Source organism: Nerophis lumbriciformis, linkage group LG33, assembly GCF_033978685.3.
Source record: "Nerophis lumbriciformis linkage group LG33, RoL_Nlum_v2.1, whole genome shotgun sequence".
NCBI classification, from domain to species: domain Eukaryota; kingdom Metazoa; phylum Chordata; class Actinopteri; order Syngnathiformes; family Syngnathidae; genus Nerophis; species Nerophis lumbriciformis.
In genome coordinates, this window is record NC_084580.2 from 1,787,496 (window position 1) to 1,812,046 (window position 24,551).

The window sequence follows — 24,551 nt, forward strand, 5'->3', positions numbered from 1 at the left end:
TGTCCCTTTCCCCATTTTGTAAATTTGGAGTAATCCGTCGCCCCCTACAGAGCCGAAAACTTATAAGGATTACTTTTGTTTTTGTTGTAAGATAGTGGTTTAATTTATTATTGTGGTACACGTCGCTTCTACTGGAGATGGTTCCCCAGTGGAGGTGTCTTGCCTAGAGCATCCACAATAACCCACTATTTACTTCTCACAACTTTAATATGGAGTGATAGCCTAATGGCGATTACTCCCACACACTCTCACATTCACACCTTTCAGTATATTGATCTACGGAAATTTCAATGTATATTACATGTGGACTCCATCGCCCTCCAGGTTATTGTTTTTTCACGGACAAAATTCAGTTTTTTATTCTGAATAGACCATTTTAGGTCTGTTGGACTCCGACGTCCCCAGGATAATGGTTCACGGATATTTCAAATTATTGTGGGCTCCGACACCCCCTAGTATGTTTGTTTATGGATATTACGGATTCCAGTTTTCGCGGTTCCGTTTACCTGCAGTCTTTTTGCCTCTTCAGTTTTTATCTTAATTCAGTTTTTATTTAAAAATTTAATACTCACGGACGTTGGACTCCGACGTCCCTCTAATTTGGCCTTTTTACCTGTTATTTACAGGGTTTGTTTTACCTGTTAGAGCCTAGAATTTACAGGGTTTGTCTATGCGTCGTAACCCTCAGTCACACGCTTTCTCTCAGTCGTTTCTTTCTTCGTCAATTTAAAACGTACTCACTGCTCTCTGCCTTCCTTCCTGTTGTCCTCGGATTTTCCGTCAATCTTTCAATTCCAGCCCGAAATGAAGAAAAAGCAGTTCCTCAATCAGGATTTGGTTGCCATGGTCCTCTGGTTTCACTCACTCATGCTGGAATCGTCAGACGTGTTGGAATCCGGCTCGAAGGACCAATTAGATGTCAGGTTCAAATACAGGACATCTGTTACACAAGACAAAAGGCAAGGAATCAAACAGAGACAGAATTCAATTTGGACTCAATTGAGGAAAGACATGGTCACTGTACTCTCTGCACAGTCCTGCACCACGCTCTGACCAAGAAGGTTCTCGTCTCCTCTTTTAATTCAGATCTTCCATGTTCACGCACCAACATATGTCACAATAGGAATAGGGAGGTATGTAAAACAGTCATTGTTTTCAGTCGCTTTGAAGTCCAAGAAGAGGACTTCTCGGGCTTGGCTCTTCCTGGATCCAGCTGGGGCAGGTGTTGGAGGACAATGGACAACCCCTCCCGTCTCCTGTCCACAGTGACTTCAAGAGGGCAGCGTCTCGTAAATAGCGTTGACCAAATAGTTGGAAGAGAGTTTGTGAATTACTTCAAAGAGAGTTCGTTTAACACTTCAAAGAGAGTTCCTCCAGGAGTTGAGCACATCCTGCCATCTGTCCGTGCTGAACTCACAGTGGCGTTTCCCGAGACTTCATCCTTTTGTTAGGCCTCGAAATACAGCATTCATAATACAACATTTGAAATACAGCATTCATAATACAACATTTCTTTTGTGATAACTTACAAACAATTATTCCAACAGATATAGATCCAGATGCAATTTTTTTATTTCACACCAGGAGTAATTGTTTTTATTATACAGACGAACAATATAACAGAAACATTAAAATAGACAAAAAACTGTCTATTATTCATTTACACAGCAGAAGTTTGTATGCAAACTACAACAATGTGAAGCATTTTTCGGAACAATTCAACGAACCCTTCAAAGTTATCGCTATCTCAGAAACATGGATGGATGCTAAAAAATAAGTGGATGTTGACCTGGAAGGATATGAACTAAATTATATCAACAGAACCAACAAGAACACAGGGGGAGTAGCTGTGTACGTGATGAAGAACTTAAACTACAAAGTGGTAAAAAATATGTCATTAGCTATTAATAATATCATAGAATGTATAATCATTGAAATATGTCATGAAAATAGCAAAAGTTGTATATATAGATCACCTAAGTAAAATGGATTGAGGCAACTTTTATTGAAATCACTCCAAAAATAATGTGTGCAGACTTCAAAATTGACCTCTTGAACCCTAACAAACAAAACTGTATAGATGACTGTATGGACACAATGTATAGGTTCTGTTTATATCCTAAAATCACAAGGCCAAGTAGAATCTCAGGACACTTATTGATAATATTTTTACTAATGATTTGGTAACAATACCACAAGTGGTCTGCTAATATCCGACATCAGTGATCATCAAACAGTTTTCTTAATCTATCATGGAAACTACAATAAGAGGAACATTGATGATAAAAATACGTAAGTATGACAACTTTCAAAAATGAAGTGAGAATGAAAATGATGTAGATCAGTGGTTCTTAATCTTGTTGTAGGTACCGAACCCCACCAGTTTCATATGCGCATTCACCGAACCCTTCTTTAGTGAAAAATAAAATGTTTTTTTTTCAAATTCAAGACAAAGTTATATGTTTTTGGTAACACTTTAGTATGGGGAACATATTCTAAGTAACAAAGACTTAATTTAGAGTTATTTGGTTAGGGTTAGAGGGTTAGGGCCAGGGTTAGAGGGTTAGGGTTATAATAAGGCCATGCCGAATAAGGCATTAATAAGTACTTAATAATGACTAGTTAAGAGCCAATATGTTACTAATTTGCATGTTAATAAGCAACTAACTAATGGTGAATATGTTCCCCATACTAAAGTGTTACCATGTTTTTTTTACTGGTGCACAAAATGAACCGTGCATGAACATCACCTTGTTCAAAGAACAAAACCAACCACAGTGCATAAACTCACAACAAATTACACACCTGCAAATCAGTCTGACTTCTGCTGTTGCCGGGAAGTTTTTATTTACACGATGAGTCGGGTGTGTCTTGACCTCTGCCGAACCCCTGAGCCCGACTCACCGAACCCTTAGGGTTCCATCGAACCCAGGTTAAAAACCACTGATGTAGATGATGCATATGGTACTTTTTTAATACCTTCGAGATGCTTTATGACAAACACTGTCCATTGAAACAACTTAGTAAGAAGCAAAATAAAAATAATCAACCATGGATGACAAAAAGACTGAAAAATGCTTGCAACAAGAAGAATACATTATATAGAACATTTATAACACAAAGATCTACAGAGGCCGAAAACAAGTACAACACGTATAAGAACAAGCTAACTGACATACTACGAACACGTTGGAAAGAATATTACAGTCAATTATTGGACCGGAACAAAAACAATATGAGAGCAACACGGGGCATTCTAAATACCATCCATCCATCCATTTTCTATCGCTTATTCCCTTCGGGGTCGCTGGGGCGCTGGAGCCTATCTCGGCTACAATCGGGCAGAGGCGGGGTACACCCTGGACAAGTCGCCACCTCATAGCATTATTAAAAATGGTGCTAAGAAGGATTATCCTAAATACTTCTCAGATGGAAATGTAAAAAAATGACAACATGAACGAAGTAGTTGAAAGCTTCAATGAGTACTTTGTGAACATTGGACCAAATCTGGAGGAAAATATTCCACATCCTGAGTCGGTGACGACTTGTCCAGGGTGTACCCCGAATGCAGCTGGGATAGGCTTCAGCACCCCCGCGAGCCCGAGAGGGACACGCGGTAGAAATGGATGGATGGATGGAGTCAGTTGAGGACTTGAACAATAGACTGAAATCCCTGTCAAGATTGATCTGCGCTCTTACTCTGTGTGGCTTGTTGTGGAGGTTGGCTGTTATAGCGCATATTCCCCACTTGGGGCGCTCTGGTGCAGTTGTGTGTTATGTTCAAGAAGAAGAAGAATAATAAAAGAATCCTCGGAGAGAGGACGTTGATGATCGGACTCGATGAAAGTGTCGTTCATGTGCACGCATAAAGAACTCCATTAAGCTCAAACACCTTAACAGGTTATGGTGCCCAGGAACCCCAGAGATTCCAGCCAACTCAAGCAAACAAGGCCAGGTAGCGTTGAGTCGACGCACGGACAGAGAAGCCAAGAAAGTTTGCAGGTGTGGACTTGAGCTAACAGAGGAGAACTGCTTGACCAAGGATAAAGGTATTGCAAACGTGAAGTATTACACGGAGCATAAAAGTGACTTTAGCCAATAAAGTAGCGTGTACCCTCGAAGAAGAAGTAACCGCGGTAAAGTTTGAGCTAATTAGCATAGCATAGTGCTAAAGTGCGGAGCTTAAACAAATATGGCGGCTCGTACTACTGGAGCAGTATCCCCGCAACTGTACTTTGATGGATCCGAAAGCAAGTATGACCTTTGGGAAGCAAGATTTTTGGGACACTTCCATATTTTAAAGTTGAAAGAAACTGTTCTAAATGAACCAGTAGGAGAAGAGCAAGCAGCAGCGGACAGAATAAAGAATCCAGACTGCTATGCAGAGCTCATCAGGTTGATCGATGATAAAAGCTTGTCTTTAATAAGACATGATGCTGCATACGATGGCAGGAAAGCACTGAAAATACTGAGGGACCATTACTCAGGAAAAAGCAAGCCACGAATAATCAACCTGTACACGTCCTTGACAAAACTACGGAACGCAGACAGAGAGTCAACTACGGACTACATCATCAGAGCAGAAAACCTGATTACAGCACTTCGTGATGCCGGTGAGACTCTCAGTGATAGTCTGATCATAGCCATGATTCTTGGAGGCCTACCTGACTCTTACAAGCCATTAGCTGTACATGTAACGCAAAATGAAGACAATGTGACATTTACAGATTTCAAAAGAAGATTACGTATTTACGAAGAGTCAGAGAAAATTAGTACTGCTGAGCCAACAGACAATGTGATGAAAACGTTCACAAAACAGGATAGAAATATCCAGAAGAAGTACACCAGCAGCACTCAAAGTAGAAGTGAAGATGGAGATCTGACATGTTTCAAATGTGGATTAAAAGGACACAGAGCAAGAATGTGTATCCGAAAAGTGTGGTGCAACTTTTGTAAGAGCAACACACACCAAGAAACCATATGCAAAAAGAAAGATAAACGAGACAATGTCAGAAAGGTTACGGATGAACAATCCAATGATTACCTCTTCAAAGCGGCACAAGAAGAAAGTGAGTCAGCACCCAAAATAAAGATGAAAGGCATTATGGTGGATGCAGGAGCGACATCCCACATTGTAAATGATGTAAATAACTTTACAAGCTTTGACAACACTTTTCAACCAGAGACTCATTCAGTGGAACTAGCTGATGGGACAAGATGCAGTGGAATGGCCCAAGGAAGAGGAACAGCAACGATACATCTAGTGGACAGCGATGGACGACAGCACAGGGCACAACTACGAAATGCTCTGTACATGCCCTCATATCCCCACAACATCTTTTCAGTGGCGAGAGCAGCCGACGGAGGAGCAACCATAACTTTCAAGAAAGGAGAGAGCCACATGATCACTAAAGATGGTAACAGATTTAACATAAACGAAAATGAGAAGCTATATTATCTACCAACTGTTGATGCAAATGAAGATCAGTGTAAAGTTTGTCATGACGTACAAACATGGCACGAGATTCTAGGGCACTGCAACTATGATGATGTAATCAAACTCCAAACTGTGGTCAAAGGTATGGTAATTAAGGGAAATGTTGTTAAGCCAGATCAGATGTGTGAAATATGTACAAAAGGCAAGTTTACCCAAACGAGAAATAGGGAGCTAGATGCTAAAGCAAATAAACCCCTGGAGTTAATCCATACAGACCTAGCAGGGCCAATGAAAACTGAAAGCATAGAAGGACACAAATACGCACAATATTTCACAGATGACTATTCAGGTGCTGTATTAGTATATTTTCTTAAGTCAAAAAGTGATGCAGTAGCTGCAACAGAAAAGTTCTTAGCAGATGTAGCACCCTATGGAGATGTGAAGTGTATACGTTCAGACAACGGCACTGAGTTTACAAACAGAGCGTTCCAAATGTTACTAACAAAGAACAAAATAAGACATGAGACGTCAGTGCCTTATTCGCCACACCAAAATGGCACAGCAGAGAGAGAATGGCGAACACTGTTTGACATGGCTAGATGCTTACTGATAGAAAGCAAACTACCAAACTATTTGTGGAACCATGCCATTCAAACAGCAGCTCATGTTAGAAACAGGTGTTACAATAGACGGACAAAGAAAACAGCATATGAGTTACTTACAGGAAAAGTACCAAATGTGTCACAAATGCAAAAGTTTGGGTCTACATGTTTTAGTTACAAACAAGAAAAAGGAAAACTAGACTCCAAAAGTGAGCAGGGCATTTTCATAGGATATGATAAAAACAGCCCAGCCTTCCTTGTATATTATCCAGAAATGGAAAAGGTCCAAAAGATCAGATTGGTGAGATTCGCAACCAAAACAAGTGTAGAGAGAGAGACACAAACTTTGGAGCCATACGCAGGACATGACATTGGAAACAGAGACAATACAGTCTGTGACAGTGACCAGAAGGATGAGGACAGAGTTCAACCTGAAAACAGAACTGAGGATTTAAATGAGCAGGAAGATGTGGAACAGTCAGCGGCAAATGCCGAAACAGAAATCAGAAAGAATCCATTCAGGATAAAACAAAAGCCAGCTTATTTACAAGATTTTGAGACTGATGATTCATTGGACAGATTACAAACATGCGTTGATTTCTGTTATCGAGCAGTTTGTGACATTCCAGAAACTTATCAGGAAGCCGTGTTATCATCCAAGTCAATGCACTGGAAAAACGCCATGGATGAGGAGATGAACTCACTAGTGGAAAATGACACATTCCAGTTGACTGACTTACCACCAGGTAAGCGAGCTTTAAAGGCAAAGTGGGTTTATGCACTCAAAATAGACTTTGAACAAACAAATGGACTAGTCAAAATGTCACAAGAGAGATATGTGAAAAAGGTTTTACAAAGGTTTGATATGGAAAATTGTAAACCAAGAGAAACTCCTTGTGAACCAAAACTTGATTACGCAGAAAATGCTGAAAAGTTGAAACAACCAAGACAGTACAGAGAAGCAGTGGGAAGTTTAATTTACTTATCAACATGCACTCGACCTGACATAAGCTTTGTTGTGAGTAAACTATCCCAACACTTTAATGAACCTACTATGGAACATTGGAATACAGTGAAACATGTATTCAGATACCTAAAAGGTACATCAGAACAAGGACTTAACTTCAAGAAGAATGTAACTGAAAGACTCGGTCTGACAGTTTACTGTGATGCAAGTTGGGCATCAAATGAAACAGACAGACGTAGCACATCAGGCTATTGTGCAACTTTGTGTGAAGACAGTTCATTCATTTCATGGAAGACAAGAAAACAACCAACAGTAGCTCTTTCTACCTGTGAAGCAGAGTACATTTCGTTAGCTTCAGCTATACAGGAGTGTCTTTACATTGAACAGCTACTAAAAGGACTTGATAAATATCAATATGTTAAAACAAAAGTGTACGAAGATAACCAAGGTACGATTGCACTCACTAAAAATCCTGTTAACAGACAAAGATGCAAACACATTGATGTGAAATACCACTTCATAAGAGACATTGTTGCTACTGGTAGGGTATTACTGGAATATTGCCCTACAGAACAAATGGTTGCTGATATCCTGACAAAACCAGCTACTAAACAGAAGTTGAAATGTTTTTCACAGAATATGTTTGGCAAAACAGGATGGTGAGGGATGTTCTTGAAATGTTATTTACAAATGAGTTTAACACAGTGAGCTAATAGCGAGTGGGGGTGTTAAGATTGATCTGCGCTCTTACTCTGTGTGGTAGGGATGTGCGTATCGATCCTGTGGTATCGATATATCGATACTCACACGCTACTCATTTGGCATCACTTTTCTGAAAAAAGTATCGATATAAACCAAAAAACGGCGTGTGGGGGGTGCAAGCATCACTTTCAGATGTTTTTGATTACTTACTTATAACTTACTATGTGCTGGGACACCCCTGTACCTGGCAGAGTATAAAGCTGGACCAGTCACGTCACAGGAGACAGCGAATGAGCGTCGTCAACGTGCAACACACACACAGCCAGCCGACAGCGATGCAGCCAGGCCACGAGGTCAGCACGGCCACGGATGCGGGAGCCGGAGGAATGGAAAAGCCAGAGACGCGATAATGGCAGACAAGAAACGAAGCGTGGTGTGGTGTTATTTTTCACCAGTAGACAAAACCACGGCACGGTGCGAACTGTGTGACAAACAAGTGCCACACAGCAGTAACACTAGCAATTTATTTAAACATATGAAGACCACACACCCTGAGAGCCACAGTGAGCTAGTAAAAAGACAGGCTCACGCTGCTGTGAAAGAACCTGCACCGCCACCCGCAGCCCGGCAGAAGACCCTGCACGAAAGTCTGCAAAAAAGCCAAGTGTATCCAGGTAGTGAAAATGTGTATATTTTTGTTTATATTTAATTTATTTTACATATTTATGTTATTTATTTTAATTGTACTTTTATTATATATTGACCATAATAAATGTGGTATAAATGGTCTGTTTTTGTCTTGTGATTTGTCTTAAATAATAACAATAGTAATAATATTTTTGACTGACAAAAATTGCCAATAAGAAATTAATGGTATCGGTATCGGTATCGGTATCGATGAAAATGCAAGAAAAAGTATCGGTATCGTATCGAATCCTAAAAATGTGGTATCGCCCATCCCTACTGTGTGGCTTGTTGTGGAGGTTGGCTGTTATAGCGCATATTCCCCACTTGGGGCGCTCTGGTGCAGTTGTGTGTTATGTTCAAGAAGAAGAAGAATAATAAAAGAATCCTCGGAGAGAGAACGTTGATGATCGGACTCGATGAAAGTGTCGTTCATGTGCACGCATAAAGAACTCCATTAAGCTCAAACACCTTAACAATCCCAACTCGATGTTCCTCGAAGGTGTGACAAAAGAGGAAATAATCAATATTGTGAAAAAATGATTGACAACCAAGAAAAGATGAGAGAATGCCCAATGATGCCTCATTGCCTCCAGACGACGTGCCCATTGGTCCCCACGCACGTCACCACGGTTTGCGTGGGCGGGACTATAAAGGCAGCGTTCCACTTTGTCTTCTCTCCCACAGATGCTGCTGTACTCGCCAGTCCGTGATGACGAGTAACACGAGCGAGCAGGACAACAGCCTGCTTGTTTTTGTATCCACGCGTGGATCGTTGTATCCGCCTTCCGCATCGGCTACGTGCGATGCTGACCTCATTTTGACCGTCTAGCTTCGAGTTCCCCCATCTGGCCACTTTCTTGAGGTCAACCACCAGCTTGTTTGCAAACAAGAGTCGGACCCTGCAAGGAAGACTTCCCCCCGCCCCGATGCATTGATGCAACCCTTTCAGCTGTGCAACGGTAAGAATCATTCTTTTTAACAACTGTACTCTTACATTGTATTATGCATGGTTGCAATGCATGGAATGTTTATTGCATGTGAAAAATATTGCATGTGACAGCATAGCCCCATTATCTACAGTATGTTCCATACATGCTAGATTCAAATGAGCCCTGTTACAGTGCTGATAATGGTGATACAAGATGATGGATTACTTTATTTTCGCCTTTTTTGGGGTGTAGCATGTCTCCTTGCTCATGCTACTGCTGCTGTTTTGGGCCAGAACAATTTACTCCCTTTGTGCTGATCAAGGCCTCTTTTGTTTTGTTGAGAAATGGTATGAAGGCATGACATTCTGTTTTATCCCATATGAAGGAGCACTGGTGGTTATATATTGGTAAAATGGTGGGGTGCAACATCCAAAATGAGAAAACAACCAAATGTCATAAATTGTACAAAAAGCAAAAAAATAAATAAATGCATGATTCCCTGTGAAACTTCACAAGTGAACTAAAATGTGATCTGGCTATATAGCTGTTAGGGTGGTTCCTTTTCTTGTTCTTGCTCATCTTTGTGTACTTGTTGCTAGGCAGAATTCAAAGGGCTCCATTTTTACAGGCCCCATGGCAAATAAAAAACCAAAACGTTGCATTAGCAAGTAAATAGTAAGCTTTCCTAGTTTCAATATTAGCCTGCTTTTTAGCAATTAGATCATTATAATTGTTCCTGTTTATCTTTGTCTACTTGTAGTTTCCACCGTAATGGCCCTCCTTGCCAATAAAAAATGTTGCATGAAATAATGCTCAAATAATTTATAATTAACCATTATAAAGGACCAGTCCTGGGTTCAATCCCGGGCTCGGGATCTTTCTGTGTGGAGTTTGCATGTTCGCCCCGTGACTGCGTGGGTTCCCTCCGGGTACTCCGGCTTCCTCCCACCTCCAAAGACATGCACCTGGGGATAGGTTGATTGGCAACACTAAATTGGCCCTAGTGTGTGAATGTGAGTGTGAATGTTGTCTTACTATCTGTGTTGGCCCTGTGATGAGGTGGCGACTTGTCCAGGGTGCACCCTGCCTTCCGCCCGATTGTAGCTGAGATAGGCTCCAGCGCCCCCAGCGACCCCGAACGGATTAAGCGGTAGAAAATGGATGGATGGATTATAATTGACTAATTAACTAACATTTTAGCTCAATAGATAGTTGTTGAATAAACAAAATCGTTCATTTTCTTGTTACTGCTCAGCTCTGTCAGAATTCAACTGACTCCATTGTAACGAGATACTTGGCAAATGAAAAACGTTGCGTTGGCGGGTAAATAGTAAGCTTTCCTATTTTCAATTTTAGCCCGCTTTTTTTTTTATTTTTATTTTTTTATTTATTTTTTTTTTTGTCCTGTCCAGCTTCTCAGGCAAATCATATAGTTGATGTAGATGCCCATGTCGGCTGTTCAGATTTACTTTACAAAAGAGAAGGGTAGGATACTTCTCTTGTTGCCTTATTTGTATTTGACTTTATTAAATGTATTTATATTATCATTTAGTGCAGCCGGGCCGGAGCAGGAGGGGATAGAAAGAGAAAAAAAAAGAAGACAGAGGGGGAAATTGTGGGGACAAGAGGGGGATTAGACAGAGAGACAAAAACAACAACAGCAAACAACAACAACAACAATAGAGCAACATCAGCAAATATGACATGTACAAATATGATGGTAAAAGTAATAGCAAATAAGCAGTTAGCGAAAAATAAAAAATAATACAGAAATGACAATGAGCATTATTACACTACAAATGGATCAATACAAATACCAATAGAAATAGCGCTATTGATAATGAACAATACCAATAATTTACCTTTATTATCAACAATACAGTTGTTTAAATGCAACAATACATATACGTAATGATAACTTGAGATACGAAAGAATGCAGAAAAATGGAGGGGGAGAAAGAGAAGCAACCTACATTAACCTTGTAGATTGTTATAGTCACAATAGGTTAAGCTTTGTCAGTGTGCCATGTGTTACACCCAGTTTACCCTAGGGCAACAACGTTAATATATGTTTGATGAAACGTGATTATGTGCATGAGTGTAAGTATGCATATGTACTTGTATATGTACAGAATGTGTATATGTGTTTGTACAATGAATGTATATGTACAGAATGTGTATATGTGTTTGTACAGTGAATGTATATGTACAGTATGTGTATGTGTATGTTTGTATATTGAATGTGCGTGTGGATGTACGAACATTAGGTAGGTAAATATGTACTGTATTTGTGTATGTATGTGGGAGCGTAGGTACCTATGTACGTATGTGAGCATATGTGAATTTGCATGTACAATACATTCGACTCCCAGAGTGCGTGGGAGCCAGAGCACGGCCCCATCACCCCCGAGAGCCCAACCCACAAACAGGAGGCGTGGTGCCCAGGGAACCAGGGACCACCGCCCCCACGCAGCCAAGCCGGCCAGCGACAGGAACCCCAGAGCCCGACCCACCGTACCGCCCACAAGGGCCAGCAGCAGGCCGCAGACAGACGCACCCGGCAGAGGACAGGGCACGAGAAAAGCAGGGGACAGCCAGACCCCAAGCCAGCGAGAGACCACACCCCACACGGGCAGAAAGGCGAGACGCCCCGCCCGAGGGACCCAGAGACTCCCCGCAACCGGACGGGAAGACCGCCCCCGCCCCACCGGCAACCGGGCCCACACGAGCCCACCCCCCACCCCCAGAGAGCGCGGCGAGGCCATCCCCCGGCCACCCCACCCAAACCGGCCGCCGCAGGACCACCCAGGCACAGGGCCACGGGAACCACCCACCCCACCCGCAGGGACCCCAACGATGGAGATGGAACAACCAGCAACCGCCCCGCCGAGCCCCCCCCCTGAGGGAGGGGAAAATTAAAAAATAATATTAATAAAATATATTAAAAAATAAATAAATAAATAAATTAATTAAAAAAAAAAAGAATTAAAAGAAGATCACAGACATGCTGACAAACAAGGTCACTACCCCAGCAACTGGCCGACTCGCAGCACCTCGGAATACCTTGCAGCACCAAGCTACCACAATAGACGCAGGGACTAGGCCCAACAGGCCCCAACCAAGACGGGCACCCGGAAGGGATGGACAGCGGGACCCAGGAGCTCCAGACACGCAGTTCGGATGCAGTAGCCTGAGGCGTCGACCCCCGTCTGACAGGCAGGCCCAGAGCGTACCCCCAGAAATATACATACATACATACATATATACATACACATACACACATACACGTATACATACCCACACATACACATACATACATATACATACACATATGTACACATATACATACACATATGTACACATACACATATATAAACATACATACATACACACACATATTCGTCAGCCCCGACAGCCATCACGCGCGCGCGCTGCCACCAGTCACAACATCAGCCACACCCCTGCACCAGACCCAGCAGCCACGGGCGCCCACACCACAAACAAACGGCAGCAGAAACAGCAGCCGCAATAACCCCAGACAGCCAGCACCAGCCAATCAAATCAAAGCGATCAAAAAAAAACTGCGACCAGCAACCACACGCCACCAGGGCCACGGAGACCAGCCGGCGCCAGCCCGCCGGTCAGCCCGAACGCCAACACGCAAACAAGAGACACCAACAACCCCCCCAACCAAAAGGCCCCCCACCCCAACCCAAACCCGCACAAACACACCACCGCCCAAACAACCGAGACACAGCATCCAGACCAGACACGGGGGCTGCGCCGCCACCACACCAAGTCACCAACAGAGACCCCACAGCGCAAGGTCGGGCCACACGGGCACGGACCCCATCCAACAGGAAGTGAGACCCGCGCGACGCCACACACAAATAAATAATAAGATTAAAAAAATAAAAAATAAAAAAATAAAATAAAATAAAAAATAAAATTTAAAAAATAAAATAAAATAAAAATAAGTAAATAATAAAAATAAAAATAATAAATACATTAAAAATAAAAAAAAATATATAACAATAATAAATGAATAAAAGCCTGGCAGGCCACCAGACCGCAGTCCCCGCCGGCCGACGAGGCAATGAGGGGTGCGCCGAACCCCAAACCCCCCATGCATGTGTACAAGGCCCCCAGAGTGTCTACTGTGTAGTTAAAATTAGGAGGTCAGCCGTTACAGCCGACCTCCAGTCCCTATTGATGTGTGTACTGTAGCGTGAGTGAGATATGTATGCTTGTGGGAACTAATAATGCGATTAAAATTGGGGGACATCAAGGTCATGGTGGGTCCCAACCAAACCAAGCCCCCCAAATCCTAAGTGTCTAATATGCAGCTAAGATTGAGGGATGGACGAGCAGGGGACAAGACAGGAGGACTGGAGCCCCATTGGAGGCATCCTCAACCCCCCGCCATGCCTCCCCGCAGGACAATCCCCAAAGTCCTATATATGTGTGACTGTGTGCGCTATAAGTAGGAGGAGTAGAGGGCCCAGACATCCCCCCAGTCCACGCGGCCGACAACCAGGAACTACGGCCAGGAGGCCGCCACCCCCCGCCACAGCCCGTGACCCACACCAGACCACTTTAACGTGACGCCACGCGAGCCCCTCCCCCCGCCAAACAAAGCCAGCCCCCGCCCGCCCCAACCCAACCCTGCAGAGCCCATACCGGCAACCAAACGCAGAGAAACCGCACAGCCCCCACGCCCAATGCAAACACCGCATCCCGGCCATCCACACAGCAACGTGCCCATACGAGTCCCGGCCAGGGGAAGGAGCCCCCCAACGGGGCAAGAAGCCAATGCATCCCGTCCGCCCGCCAGCCCCCAAACCAGCCGGCAAGCCAACGCCAGCCAGCCCCACAACCCCACAAGCGCACAGACACCAGCCACAGTCCCCCAACCACTCCAACCCAACACAGCGATGCCAACCGCTGGTATCACCGCAGCAACCATCACCACCACCGCCCGTCCGCAGCGTAAACACCCGCGGCCGCCGAAACCAAAACAAAAAAGCGACCGACCCCGTAAACCACAACAACGCACACCCCCGGCTACCACCGAGGCCACCAACCCACCTACCCCAACTCATCCACAGCCAGGCCAATTGAGCCACCGGACATCCACACCCATGCACACACCTACACATTCATATACACATACATACACACATACATATATGCATATACATATACATACACATACACACATATACACACGCATGCATATACATATAAACATACACATCCACACATATATACACATTAATACACCCACACACATATACATAAGCCCACATATACACAAACACATACATACACAACACACACACAAAAAAAAAAATAAAAATAAATTTAGCCCGCTTTTTAGCGATTAGATCATCATAATTGTTCCTGTTCCTGCTTATCTTTGTCTACTTGTAGTTTCCACCGTAATGGCCCTCCTTGCCAATAAAAAATGTTGCATCAAATAATGCTCAAATAATTTATAATTAACCATTATAATTGACTAATTAACCAACATTTTAGCTCAATAGATAGTTGTGTAATAAACAAAATCGTTCATTTTCTTGTTACTGCTCAGCTCTGTCAGAATTCAACTGACTCCATTGTAGCGAGATACTTGGCAAATGAAAAACGTTGCGTTGGCGGGTAAATGGTACACTTCCCCATCTAAATTTTTTGCCTGCTAGATAGTCAACAAAATAGTTTCTGTTCTTGTTCCTGCCCATATTTGTCTATTTGTATTTTCCACCGTAATGGCCCTCTTAGCCAATAAAAAATGTTGCCTATGCAAGTCAAATAATTTTTAATTACCCAAAAACGTGACTACCGTATTTTTCGGAGTATAAGTCGCACCGGAGTATAAGTTGCACCGGAGTATAAGTCGCATCTGACGAAAATGCATAATAAAGAAGGAAAAAAACATATATAAGTCGCACTTGAGCCCGGCCAAACTATGAAAATACTGCGACTTATAGTCCGAAAAATACGGTACTTAACTCAAATTTTAGCGAGATAGATTGTTGTTGAATCAACAAAATTGTTCCTGCTCAATTTTGTCTACTTGGCGCTCGGTAGAATTTAAAGGTCTCCATTTTAACGGGCCCCCTGGCAAATAAAAAAACGTTGCATTAGCAAGTAAATAGTAAGCATTCCTAATTTCAATTTTTTAAAATAGGAATGATGTTGGTACAATGGTGGGGTACAACAACCAAAACAAGAAAACTACTAAATTCCATAAATTGTACAAAAAGCAAAAAAAAAAGAAATGCGTGATTCCCTGTGAAACTTCACAAGTGAACTAAAATGTGAGCTGGCTATATAGCTGTTAGGGTGGTTCCTTTTCTTGCTCTTGCTCATCTTTGTGTACTTGTTGCTAGGCAGAATTCAAAGGGCTCCATTTTAACGGGCCCCATGGCAAATAAAAAAAACCGTTGCATTAGCAAGTAAATAGTACGCTTTCCTATTTTCAATTTTAGCCCGTTTTCTAGCTATTAGATCATCATAGTTGTTCCTGGTCCGTATACCTTCCGTTCATTCTATTTCCAATTCTTAAACACAAGTCAAAAAACAAAATTAGGGCCGTTTTTTTTTTTTTATTATAAATGGCAGATTTTAAAACAAACAAAAAAGGGTTAATTTTGATTAAAACATTGCCATAAAATAAAATGTTGTGCTGTTTTCCTTTTATGGAGTTTTATTTTTACAGATAAACACAAAAATCAAATGTATGTTCATCCAAAATGCAAAAATGCTTGTTTATCTGTGTGATGACAAATTGAACCGGAAGTAGTATTTTAGCTTTTCCTATGCGTTTAGCATGTTTTTAGCATGACGGTAACATCTTTGTTCAGCAGGAGTCCTATTGTCGTTTTAAAAAAAGTGTCATTAAACAGTTGTCCGACTTTTGTTTCAGAAATGAAAATAGAAAAGATGGCCCGAAATTTGTTTTTTGATTTGCATTTAAGAATCGGAAATAGAATGAACGGAAGGTACACGGACCGTTCCTGTTCCTGTTCCTGCTTATCTTTGTCTACTTGTAGTTTCCACCGTAACGGCCCTCCTTGCCAATAAAAAAAGTTGCATCAAATAATGCTCAAATAATTTGTAATTAACCATAAAAATTGACTAATTAACTAACATTTTAGCTCAATAGATAGTTGTTGAATCAACAAAATTGTTAATTTTCTTGTTACTGCTCAGCTTTGTCTTATTTGTTGCTTGGCAGAATTCAAAGCACTCCATTGTAACAAACTCCTTAGCAAATGAAAAACGTTGCATTAGCGGGTAAATGGTACACTTCCCCATTTAAAATTTTAGCCTGCTAGGTAGCCAACAAAATTGTTTCTGTTCTTGTTCCTGCTCATCTTTGTCTATTTGTATTTTCCACCGTCGTCTTAGCCAATAAAAAATGTTGCATAAGCAAGTCAAATAATTTGTAATTACCCAAAAACTTGACTAATTAACTAAAATGTTAGCTAGATAGATTGTTGTTGAATCAACAAAAGTGTTCCTATTCTTGTTTCTGCTCAATTTTTTCTACTTGTCGCTAGGTACAATTTAAAGGACTCCATTTTAACGGGCCCCTTGGCAAATAAAAAATGTTGCATTAGCGAGTAAATAGTACACTTCGCCACTTTAAATTTCAGTCTGCTAGTTAGTCTGCTAGTTGGGTAGATAAACTGAATTTTTCTTGTTCTTGTTCTTGTTCCTGCTCATTTTTGTCTATAAGAAGTTACACCGTAACGACCCTTTTGGACCATAAAACATGTTGCATAAACAAGTCAAATAATTTGCACTTACCCATAAAACTTGACTAATTAACTCAAATTTTAGCAAGTTAGATAGTTGTTGAATAAACAAAATGTTTCCACTTCTTGTTCCTGCTCAACCTTTTTTACTTGTTGCTAGGAAGAATTCAAAGGGCTTCCTTTTAATGGCTGCCCTGGCCAATGAAAATCTCCATATAAACGAGTCAAATGATTTTTGATTTGCAAGAAAACTTTGCTAATACTTACATTTTAGCCAGGTAGATAACAGTTTCATCAACAGAAAACGAAGAGAAAATCTGATGGAGAAAATGTTGTCAGTTACATTTATACAGTGCCAATTCCTAAAATAACTTATCAGGCAGGCAAGGAAATCTCGAAAAAAACAAGGATGAGACTACTTAATTTATACATACTATTTTAATGTCTTTTTTATTCTGTATTCAATGCATCTTATTGTACATATTAGAAAGAAAAACAGTGCCATTTGCCACCTCAGCCAAAAACACCACTGTGACACTTGTATTAGACACATTCATTCTGCAGCTGAAATATTTCTCTGTATTAAATATGAAACACAAATTGGCATGTCATACACAAGCTAAGGACCAGTCATTAAAAAGACCTCTATAAGAATTAACAGTCAAGGAGTTTATTATTAATATTGTATTATGTAGTATACTGTACTGTGTGAGTAGCAAACGTTCTTATAACAGTATGTATGCCTTGGCAAGGGATAATACTATCCAAAGTAAACTGTATGTACAGTATTTTTTAAATTTGTCAGTGTACAGATTATAGTTTAGTCTTTATTTGAAGGGACAATGCACACAGACATTAAGCTCAAAGACATATATGTTCTGCACCAGATTATACTGTAGCTAAATAGCTCATTTCCATCTGCAGTCCGTGGTTAACTAAACACAAGATATACAAAAACACGCAATAAAATTATAAATTATAAAACAATTTTATTGCACTATCCACAGAAAATGAGTAAACCCACATATTTTATTATCTCAATATCTGGCATCACACAATAGTAGCATGCAGTGACGTGCAGTCAGGGGAGGCAGGTGAGGCGGGGCCTCACGTGCCATCATGGAAAGAAAAAAAATTAATTAAATTGTTATATGTATCGAGTGATTATACTATAAAGTTATTTTCCATTTAACTTCACCAGTTTTAAATTATTTTTATTCAAAATCGCTGAATTTTCACATTTGCCGTTCAAATACTGAGAAGAGACTTGCGGTGAGTCACCAGCCAGTTGAGCCTCACCATGGATTGCGCAATGACTCAGCTAACTGCTGGCCTCCTGTGCAGTGAGACCATATTGCTATATGAATTCTATTATACATTTCCATAGTTTAGTTAGCTGAGGTATATAATGTACAGTGTATTTTGTCAACAACTGTATGTGTGTAACGTATTTCTTGTGCTGAGCAATCATAAAACGGCTGCGAAGACGCACTGGGTGAGGCTCGCAGTAATCCCGCCTCCTGGTGGTAGAGGGTGCTAGTGATCCCAGAGATCACTCTTGCGACTACTCGGCTGCAGAAGAAGTGACAACAAGCAGCAACAGTTAGCAGCGATTGTTTATTTTTTCCTCTCGCCTGGCCTTTTAACATGGAGGATTACATATCTAAAATAAAACAGTTTTCTAAACTGCACTTTCAATCGAAGCAGGAGGTAATAATTAGAGGAAGATCACCATCGAGACAGAGAGACTTTTAAAACTGAAGAAAGATAAGGAAGACTTCTATAAGCAAGTTATCGATGCTTTTGTTCAAAAGGAGCGGCGCATGGACTTCATTTATAAGTAAAGGTAAGACCATAATAAATTTTTTTTTATTAAATGTGCTTTTTTGTGTGCTACAGTTTGTATGTGTAAAGTTAAAGTTAAGTTAAAGTACCAATGATTGTCACACACACTAGGTATGATGAAATTTGTCCTCTGCATTTGACCCATCCTCTTGTTCACCCCCTGGGAGGTGAGGGGAGCAGTGGGCAGCAGTGGCACCGCCCCCGGGAATCATTTTTGGTGATTTAACCCCCAATTCCAACCCTTGATGCTGAGTGCCAAGCAGGGAAGAATGCTGGTATGAGCTTTTAAACATAACTCGTTAACTGCTGCCAATCAAATGGTGAATAAGATACTCTTTAGGGTTCATATGTTTGTAAATCTGACTGTGATGAAGTCAGTGCCTCACCAGCCATCAACCTCACCGCACGTCACTGGTAGTATGATTGCTGCCGCTACTAGGGGAGCTACGGTTCTTTGAGGGTAAACATGAATTCCAACCTGTACTGTAAAATTGTGAAGCAGAATGTCAACTGTTTAGACAATATCCATCCATCCATCCATCCATTTTCTACCGGGGTGGCTGGAGCCTATTCCATCTGCATCCGGGCGAAAGGCGGTGTACACCCTGGACAAGTCGCCACCTCATGGCAGGGCCAACACAGATAAACAGACAACATGCACACACTAAGGCCCATTTAGTGTTGCTAATCAACCCAGGTGCATGTCTTCGGAGGTGGGAAGAAGCCGAAGTACCCCAATGCAGTCACGGGGAGAACATGCAAACTCCACACAGAAAGACCCCGAACTCAGGGCTTGAACCCAGGAACATCTCATTGTGAGGCACACGCACTAACCCCTGTACTACTGTGCTGCCCTATTTAGAAAATAATTGTTGTGTAAATTATTTTGGAAAATAGCCCTAGACAAGTTTATCTATGGGCATCACGGTGGAAGAGGGGTTAGTGCATCTGCCTCACAATACAAAGGTCCTGAGTAGTTGTGAGTTCAACCCCGGGCTCGGGATCTTTCTGTGTGGAGTTTGCATGTTCTCCCCGTGACTGCGTGGGTTCCCTCCGGGTACTCCGGCTTCCTCCCACCTCCAAAGACATGCACCTGGGGATAGGTTGATTGGCAACACTAAATTGGCCCTCGTGTGTGAATGTGAGTGTGAATGTTGTCTGTCTATCTGTGTTGGCCCTGCGATGAGGTGGCGACTTGTCCAGGATGTACACCGCCTTCCGCCCGAATGCAGCTGAAATAGGCTCCAGCACACCCCGTGACCCTGAAGGGGATGGATGGATGGAAGTTTATCTTTATAAAATAATTGTGCTTTTGATGAAATGCTCTGTAAAAATTATAATGTCCATCCATCCATCCATTTTGCTACCGCTTGTCCCATGTAAAAAATAAATAAAAAACAGCATCATCTGTTGGATGTGGTGCAGAACTCCCACCCATGCCCCTTAATGCAGAGCGGCACTATTTATGACGGTGTTATGTTTAGAGCTGAAACGATTCCTCGAGTAATTCGATTACAAAATATAGTCAAGGAACTTTTGCTGCCTCAAGGCGTCGTTAAGTTTTTTTTTTTTAGTTTTTTTTTACGGCATTTTGCCTCGTTTAGTAGTCAAAGTTCACGTTTAGCACGGACTGTTTAGGTATTGCACAGCGTGTTTGCGTCACAGATCATACGCCCCCTGCACTGCACAACACCGCTCTTTTAAATACGCTTGAGTTTAGTAAACTTTTTCGCCGACATAACTCGCAATGGCAGACGGCGCAGAAAGCAGTGGACAAGAGCCATAGCAAAACGAGGGAATTAAGAAGCGACAATAGTTGCTTGAACGCAGTAGTGTGCAAACATTGCGAAGTGGCGCTCGCATACCACAATAGCACAAGTTCGATGCTGTAGCACCTGTCGAGAAAGCATCCGATTGAAGGACGTCCAGAGGTGAGGTAAGTCATCTATTATCAAACGTAAACACAAAAGTTATGTTAGTAAAATAAATGTTGTTCATTATGATAACCAGGATGTGTTCTCTCACTCCCGCCAAGTCATCAATTGCTGCCAAAAGGTGTTGAAAACTAACAACGCTGTTCGAGCTGTTGTGTTCAATTAGCCTTTCATTATTAATCACGCGAAAGTAGTCGTACAAACTTATTCGGGTTGTTCAAGTCATGCAACTACATGCTGCTTGGATAGCTTGCGGTAAATCTGACGCTACTTTTCTGAGCATGCGCGGCTTTTGCTTGGTGGTGACTCACCACTGGTTGCACATTTCAAATGCAGAATTAAAGGCACTACCTAATCCACTGTTTATGTTTGATATAATGAAAACTGTTCTTATTGTTTTATTTTTTGATACTAAGAATATAGTTTTATTAACTTTCTCAGGGAATATTAATTTTAAACTAATTTTATATATGTTTTCATCTCCAACATGTTATGATGGCAAAATGAACATTGATTACTATTTTGCATGCAAAGAATGCAACTAGGGATGTCCGATAATGGCTTTTTGCCGATATCCGATATTCCGATATTGTCCAACTCTTAAATTACCGATACCGATATCAACCGATATATACAGTCGTGGAATTAACACATTATTATGCCTAATTTGGACAACCAGGTATGGTGAAGATAAGGTACTTTTAAAAAAAAATTAATAAAATAAAATAAGATAAATAAATTAAAAACATTTTCTTGAATAAAAAAGAAAGTAAAACAATATAAAAACAGTTACATAGAAACTAGTACATAATGAAAATTAGTCAAATAACTGATAAAGGTTAGTACTATTAGTGGACCAGCAGCACGCACAATCATGTGTGCTTACGGACTGTATCCCTTGCAGACTGTATTGATATATATTGATATATAATGTAGGAACCAGAATATTAATAACAGAAAGAAACAACCCCTTTGTGTGAATGAGTGTAAATGGGGGAGGGAGGTTTTTTGGGTTGGTGCACTAATTATAAGTGTATCTTGTGTTTTTTATGTTGATTTAATAAAAAAAACAAAGAAAAAAAACGATACCGATAATAAAAAATCGATACCGATAATTTCCGATATTACATTTTAATGCATTTATCGGCCGATAATCTCTAAATGCAACGAACTGTATTGCATTCTTAAAATATAAAACTGTTGTTGTCATTATTAAGGGGTTTGTCTGTTTATATTGTTTATGTATTGTTGGCACGTTGAAAACAGCTCAGCGGATTTGCGTGGAGAAACTACCATTTAAACGGCACCCTATAATAATCATCAAAGACGCACGAGAGACAAGAACTTGGTTTATGCGGTCACACCACACAGCACATACGTAAGCACACCTGTTTTTATTAGTACACACAAATTGGCACAATCAACCACGGACACATTTCAGCTGTGCGTGTCAGCCTTCAATAATGAAAACAGGCGTTTAGGAAATAAAAGACAATTAGGCCAAACGCAATAATTGAGGGCACATCTTAACATGTATAATTAAACCTTAGTTAAGCAAAAATATTGCTCCGGGCCGGCTGCACCAAATAATAATATAAATCCATTAAATAAAGTCAAAATACAAATAAGGCATCAAGAGAAGTATCCCACAATTCTCTTTTGTAAAGTAAATTTGTACAGCCGATATGGGCATCTACATCAACTATATGATTTGCCTGAGAAGCTGGACAGGACAAAAAAAAATAAAAAAATAAGTAAAAATATAATTTATTCAATTAATCGATCGGGATATTCGATAGAATACTTGATTACTAAAATATTTGATAGCTGCAGCACTAGTTATGTTTATGACAACACAGTCATGTTGGCCTCAACCTCCTTTTTTGTAGAAAACCATAGCAGCTGCAGCAGGCTTCAGTGATTCCCTTCCTTTTCCTCCTTCGTCTTCTTCCGCATGTGAACTGTTGAATATTTGATGTAAAGTTCTGTGGTTAGTGCAAGCAGCAGCTATGTGTGTAAATAGGACAAAACCCCCACCAGCAGCTGCTATCAAATCACAGAGGGGCTTTCCTAACATAATTGGTGCAGCAGGCAAAACTGTCTCCCAGCCTAAAAATGAGATACAATTGAATTTGTTATGCATTTATGGCAGCGCCTCCCGAGTATGGCAAAATATAGGTCAGTGGCCCTGCAGAGCTCCACCACGGCACTCATACAGTTTAGCGCTCGGTGCATGCAAAGGTGGAGGAGGAATAAAATGTGTGCACTCATGCATTCACACATTGGTGATAGAATGAACATGCAGTACATCTTAATGGAAATGACCCAGATTTACTACGTGTGCAGTAGCTTTACAGGTGTCATCAGCTCGACGTCGTTCTACTGAACACACAGGCAAAGACTGTGTTTATTTGCATGCGCGCACACCGTTGCTAGTGGTGATCAAACCCAACCCACCCCTGCCCTGCGTGTGCCCGATAATCAAGTCATTCCGGGCCGCAACTTGACCGCCACGCCGTTGATGAGTCTGATTAATAGAGCATCAGTGCTCATTCAGACAGAGTGGAGCGGCGAGGAGCCCGCTATCGATTGTCTCAGGCTTCAATTTTAAACTGCAAGGTGGGAGATAAATGTCACGCGAAAATGTCAACGTGTTACTTTTGTGGGCGGGGAAAAAGAATTACGATAGAAAAAGTGAGCCCAGAGGAAACAATAACTGGTATAGAGAAATGAGATTGGTAAAGATTGACATCTTAGTCAGTCTTTTTTGAGTTATCTGTCTTTGCATTCACCCGCCTGTCTATGTCGGTCTACCTCAGGGGTCGGCAAGCCAAAATGTTTAAAGAGTTATACTGGACCAAAAAAAATAAAAAATCTGTCTGGAGCCGCAAAAATGAAAAGACTTATAGAAATGTTATAATGAAGGCAACACATGATGTAAGTGTCTATATTAGCCTACTATCAAAGGCTGACGCAAATTTTCGTTGACAGAAATGTTGTATTTTCATTTTTATTCTACACATTTTTGCAACATTGGAATTCATTAGTAAAATGGAGGCTTCTCAGAGGGTGCAATAACTTCTGGAAATTACTGGCTCAGAATGACTAAAGGTATAGATGTGTGTGTCCAAGTTAAAGGAAACGACAGGCTGTCTTCTTCCAATGGGTTTATTACATTCTTTGTAAGCTGGGTAACGTTTGCTGTGGTCTGGAACAACATGGCACACAACTATCAGAAATGCAGCCAATATTACATACAGATAATGTGTTCATGAGACATGCAAATATAAATTAAATACTCAGAGGACATAAGTAAAGGAAATTAAATGAGCTCAAATATAACGAGGCATAATGATACAATATGTACCCGGAGGGAACCCACGCAGTCACAGGGAGAACATGCAAACTCCACACAGAAAGATCCCGAGCCCGGGATTGAACCCAGGACTACTCAGGACCTTCGTATTGTGAGGCAGACACACTAACCTCTCTTCCACCGTGCTGCCCTTTATTAAATGTATTTATATTATTATTTGGTGCAGCCGGGGGGGATAGAAAGAGAAAAAAAGGAAGACAGAGGGGGAAATTGTGGGGACAAGAGTGGGATAAGACAGAGAGACAAAAACAACAATAGCAAACACAACAATAACAACAACAACAACAATAGAACAACATCAGCAAATAG

General features: G+C 41.2%; 1 protein-coding gene across 2 annotated transcripts in view; it reads left to right on the forward strand.

Annotated features, from left to right (window-relative positions):
• The first annotated feature begins 9,001 nt into the window (after nt 1-9,001).
• rnf122 (ring finger protein 122) overlaps nt 9,002-24,551 on the forward strand; it is a 55,935-nt gene continuing 40,385 nt past the window's right edge. The window contains exon 1 of one of the 2 annotated variants that reach the window (XM_061928309.1): nt 9,002-9,354. In XM_061928309.1, coding sequence (XP_061784293.1) covers nt 9,330-9,354 — 25 coding nt within the window. In that variant the 5' untranslated portion in view covers nt 9,002-9,329. The remainder of the gene's footprint in view (nt 9,355-24,551) is intronic. The other variant, XM_061928308.1, reaches the window with a different exon arrangement.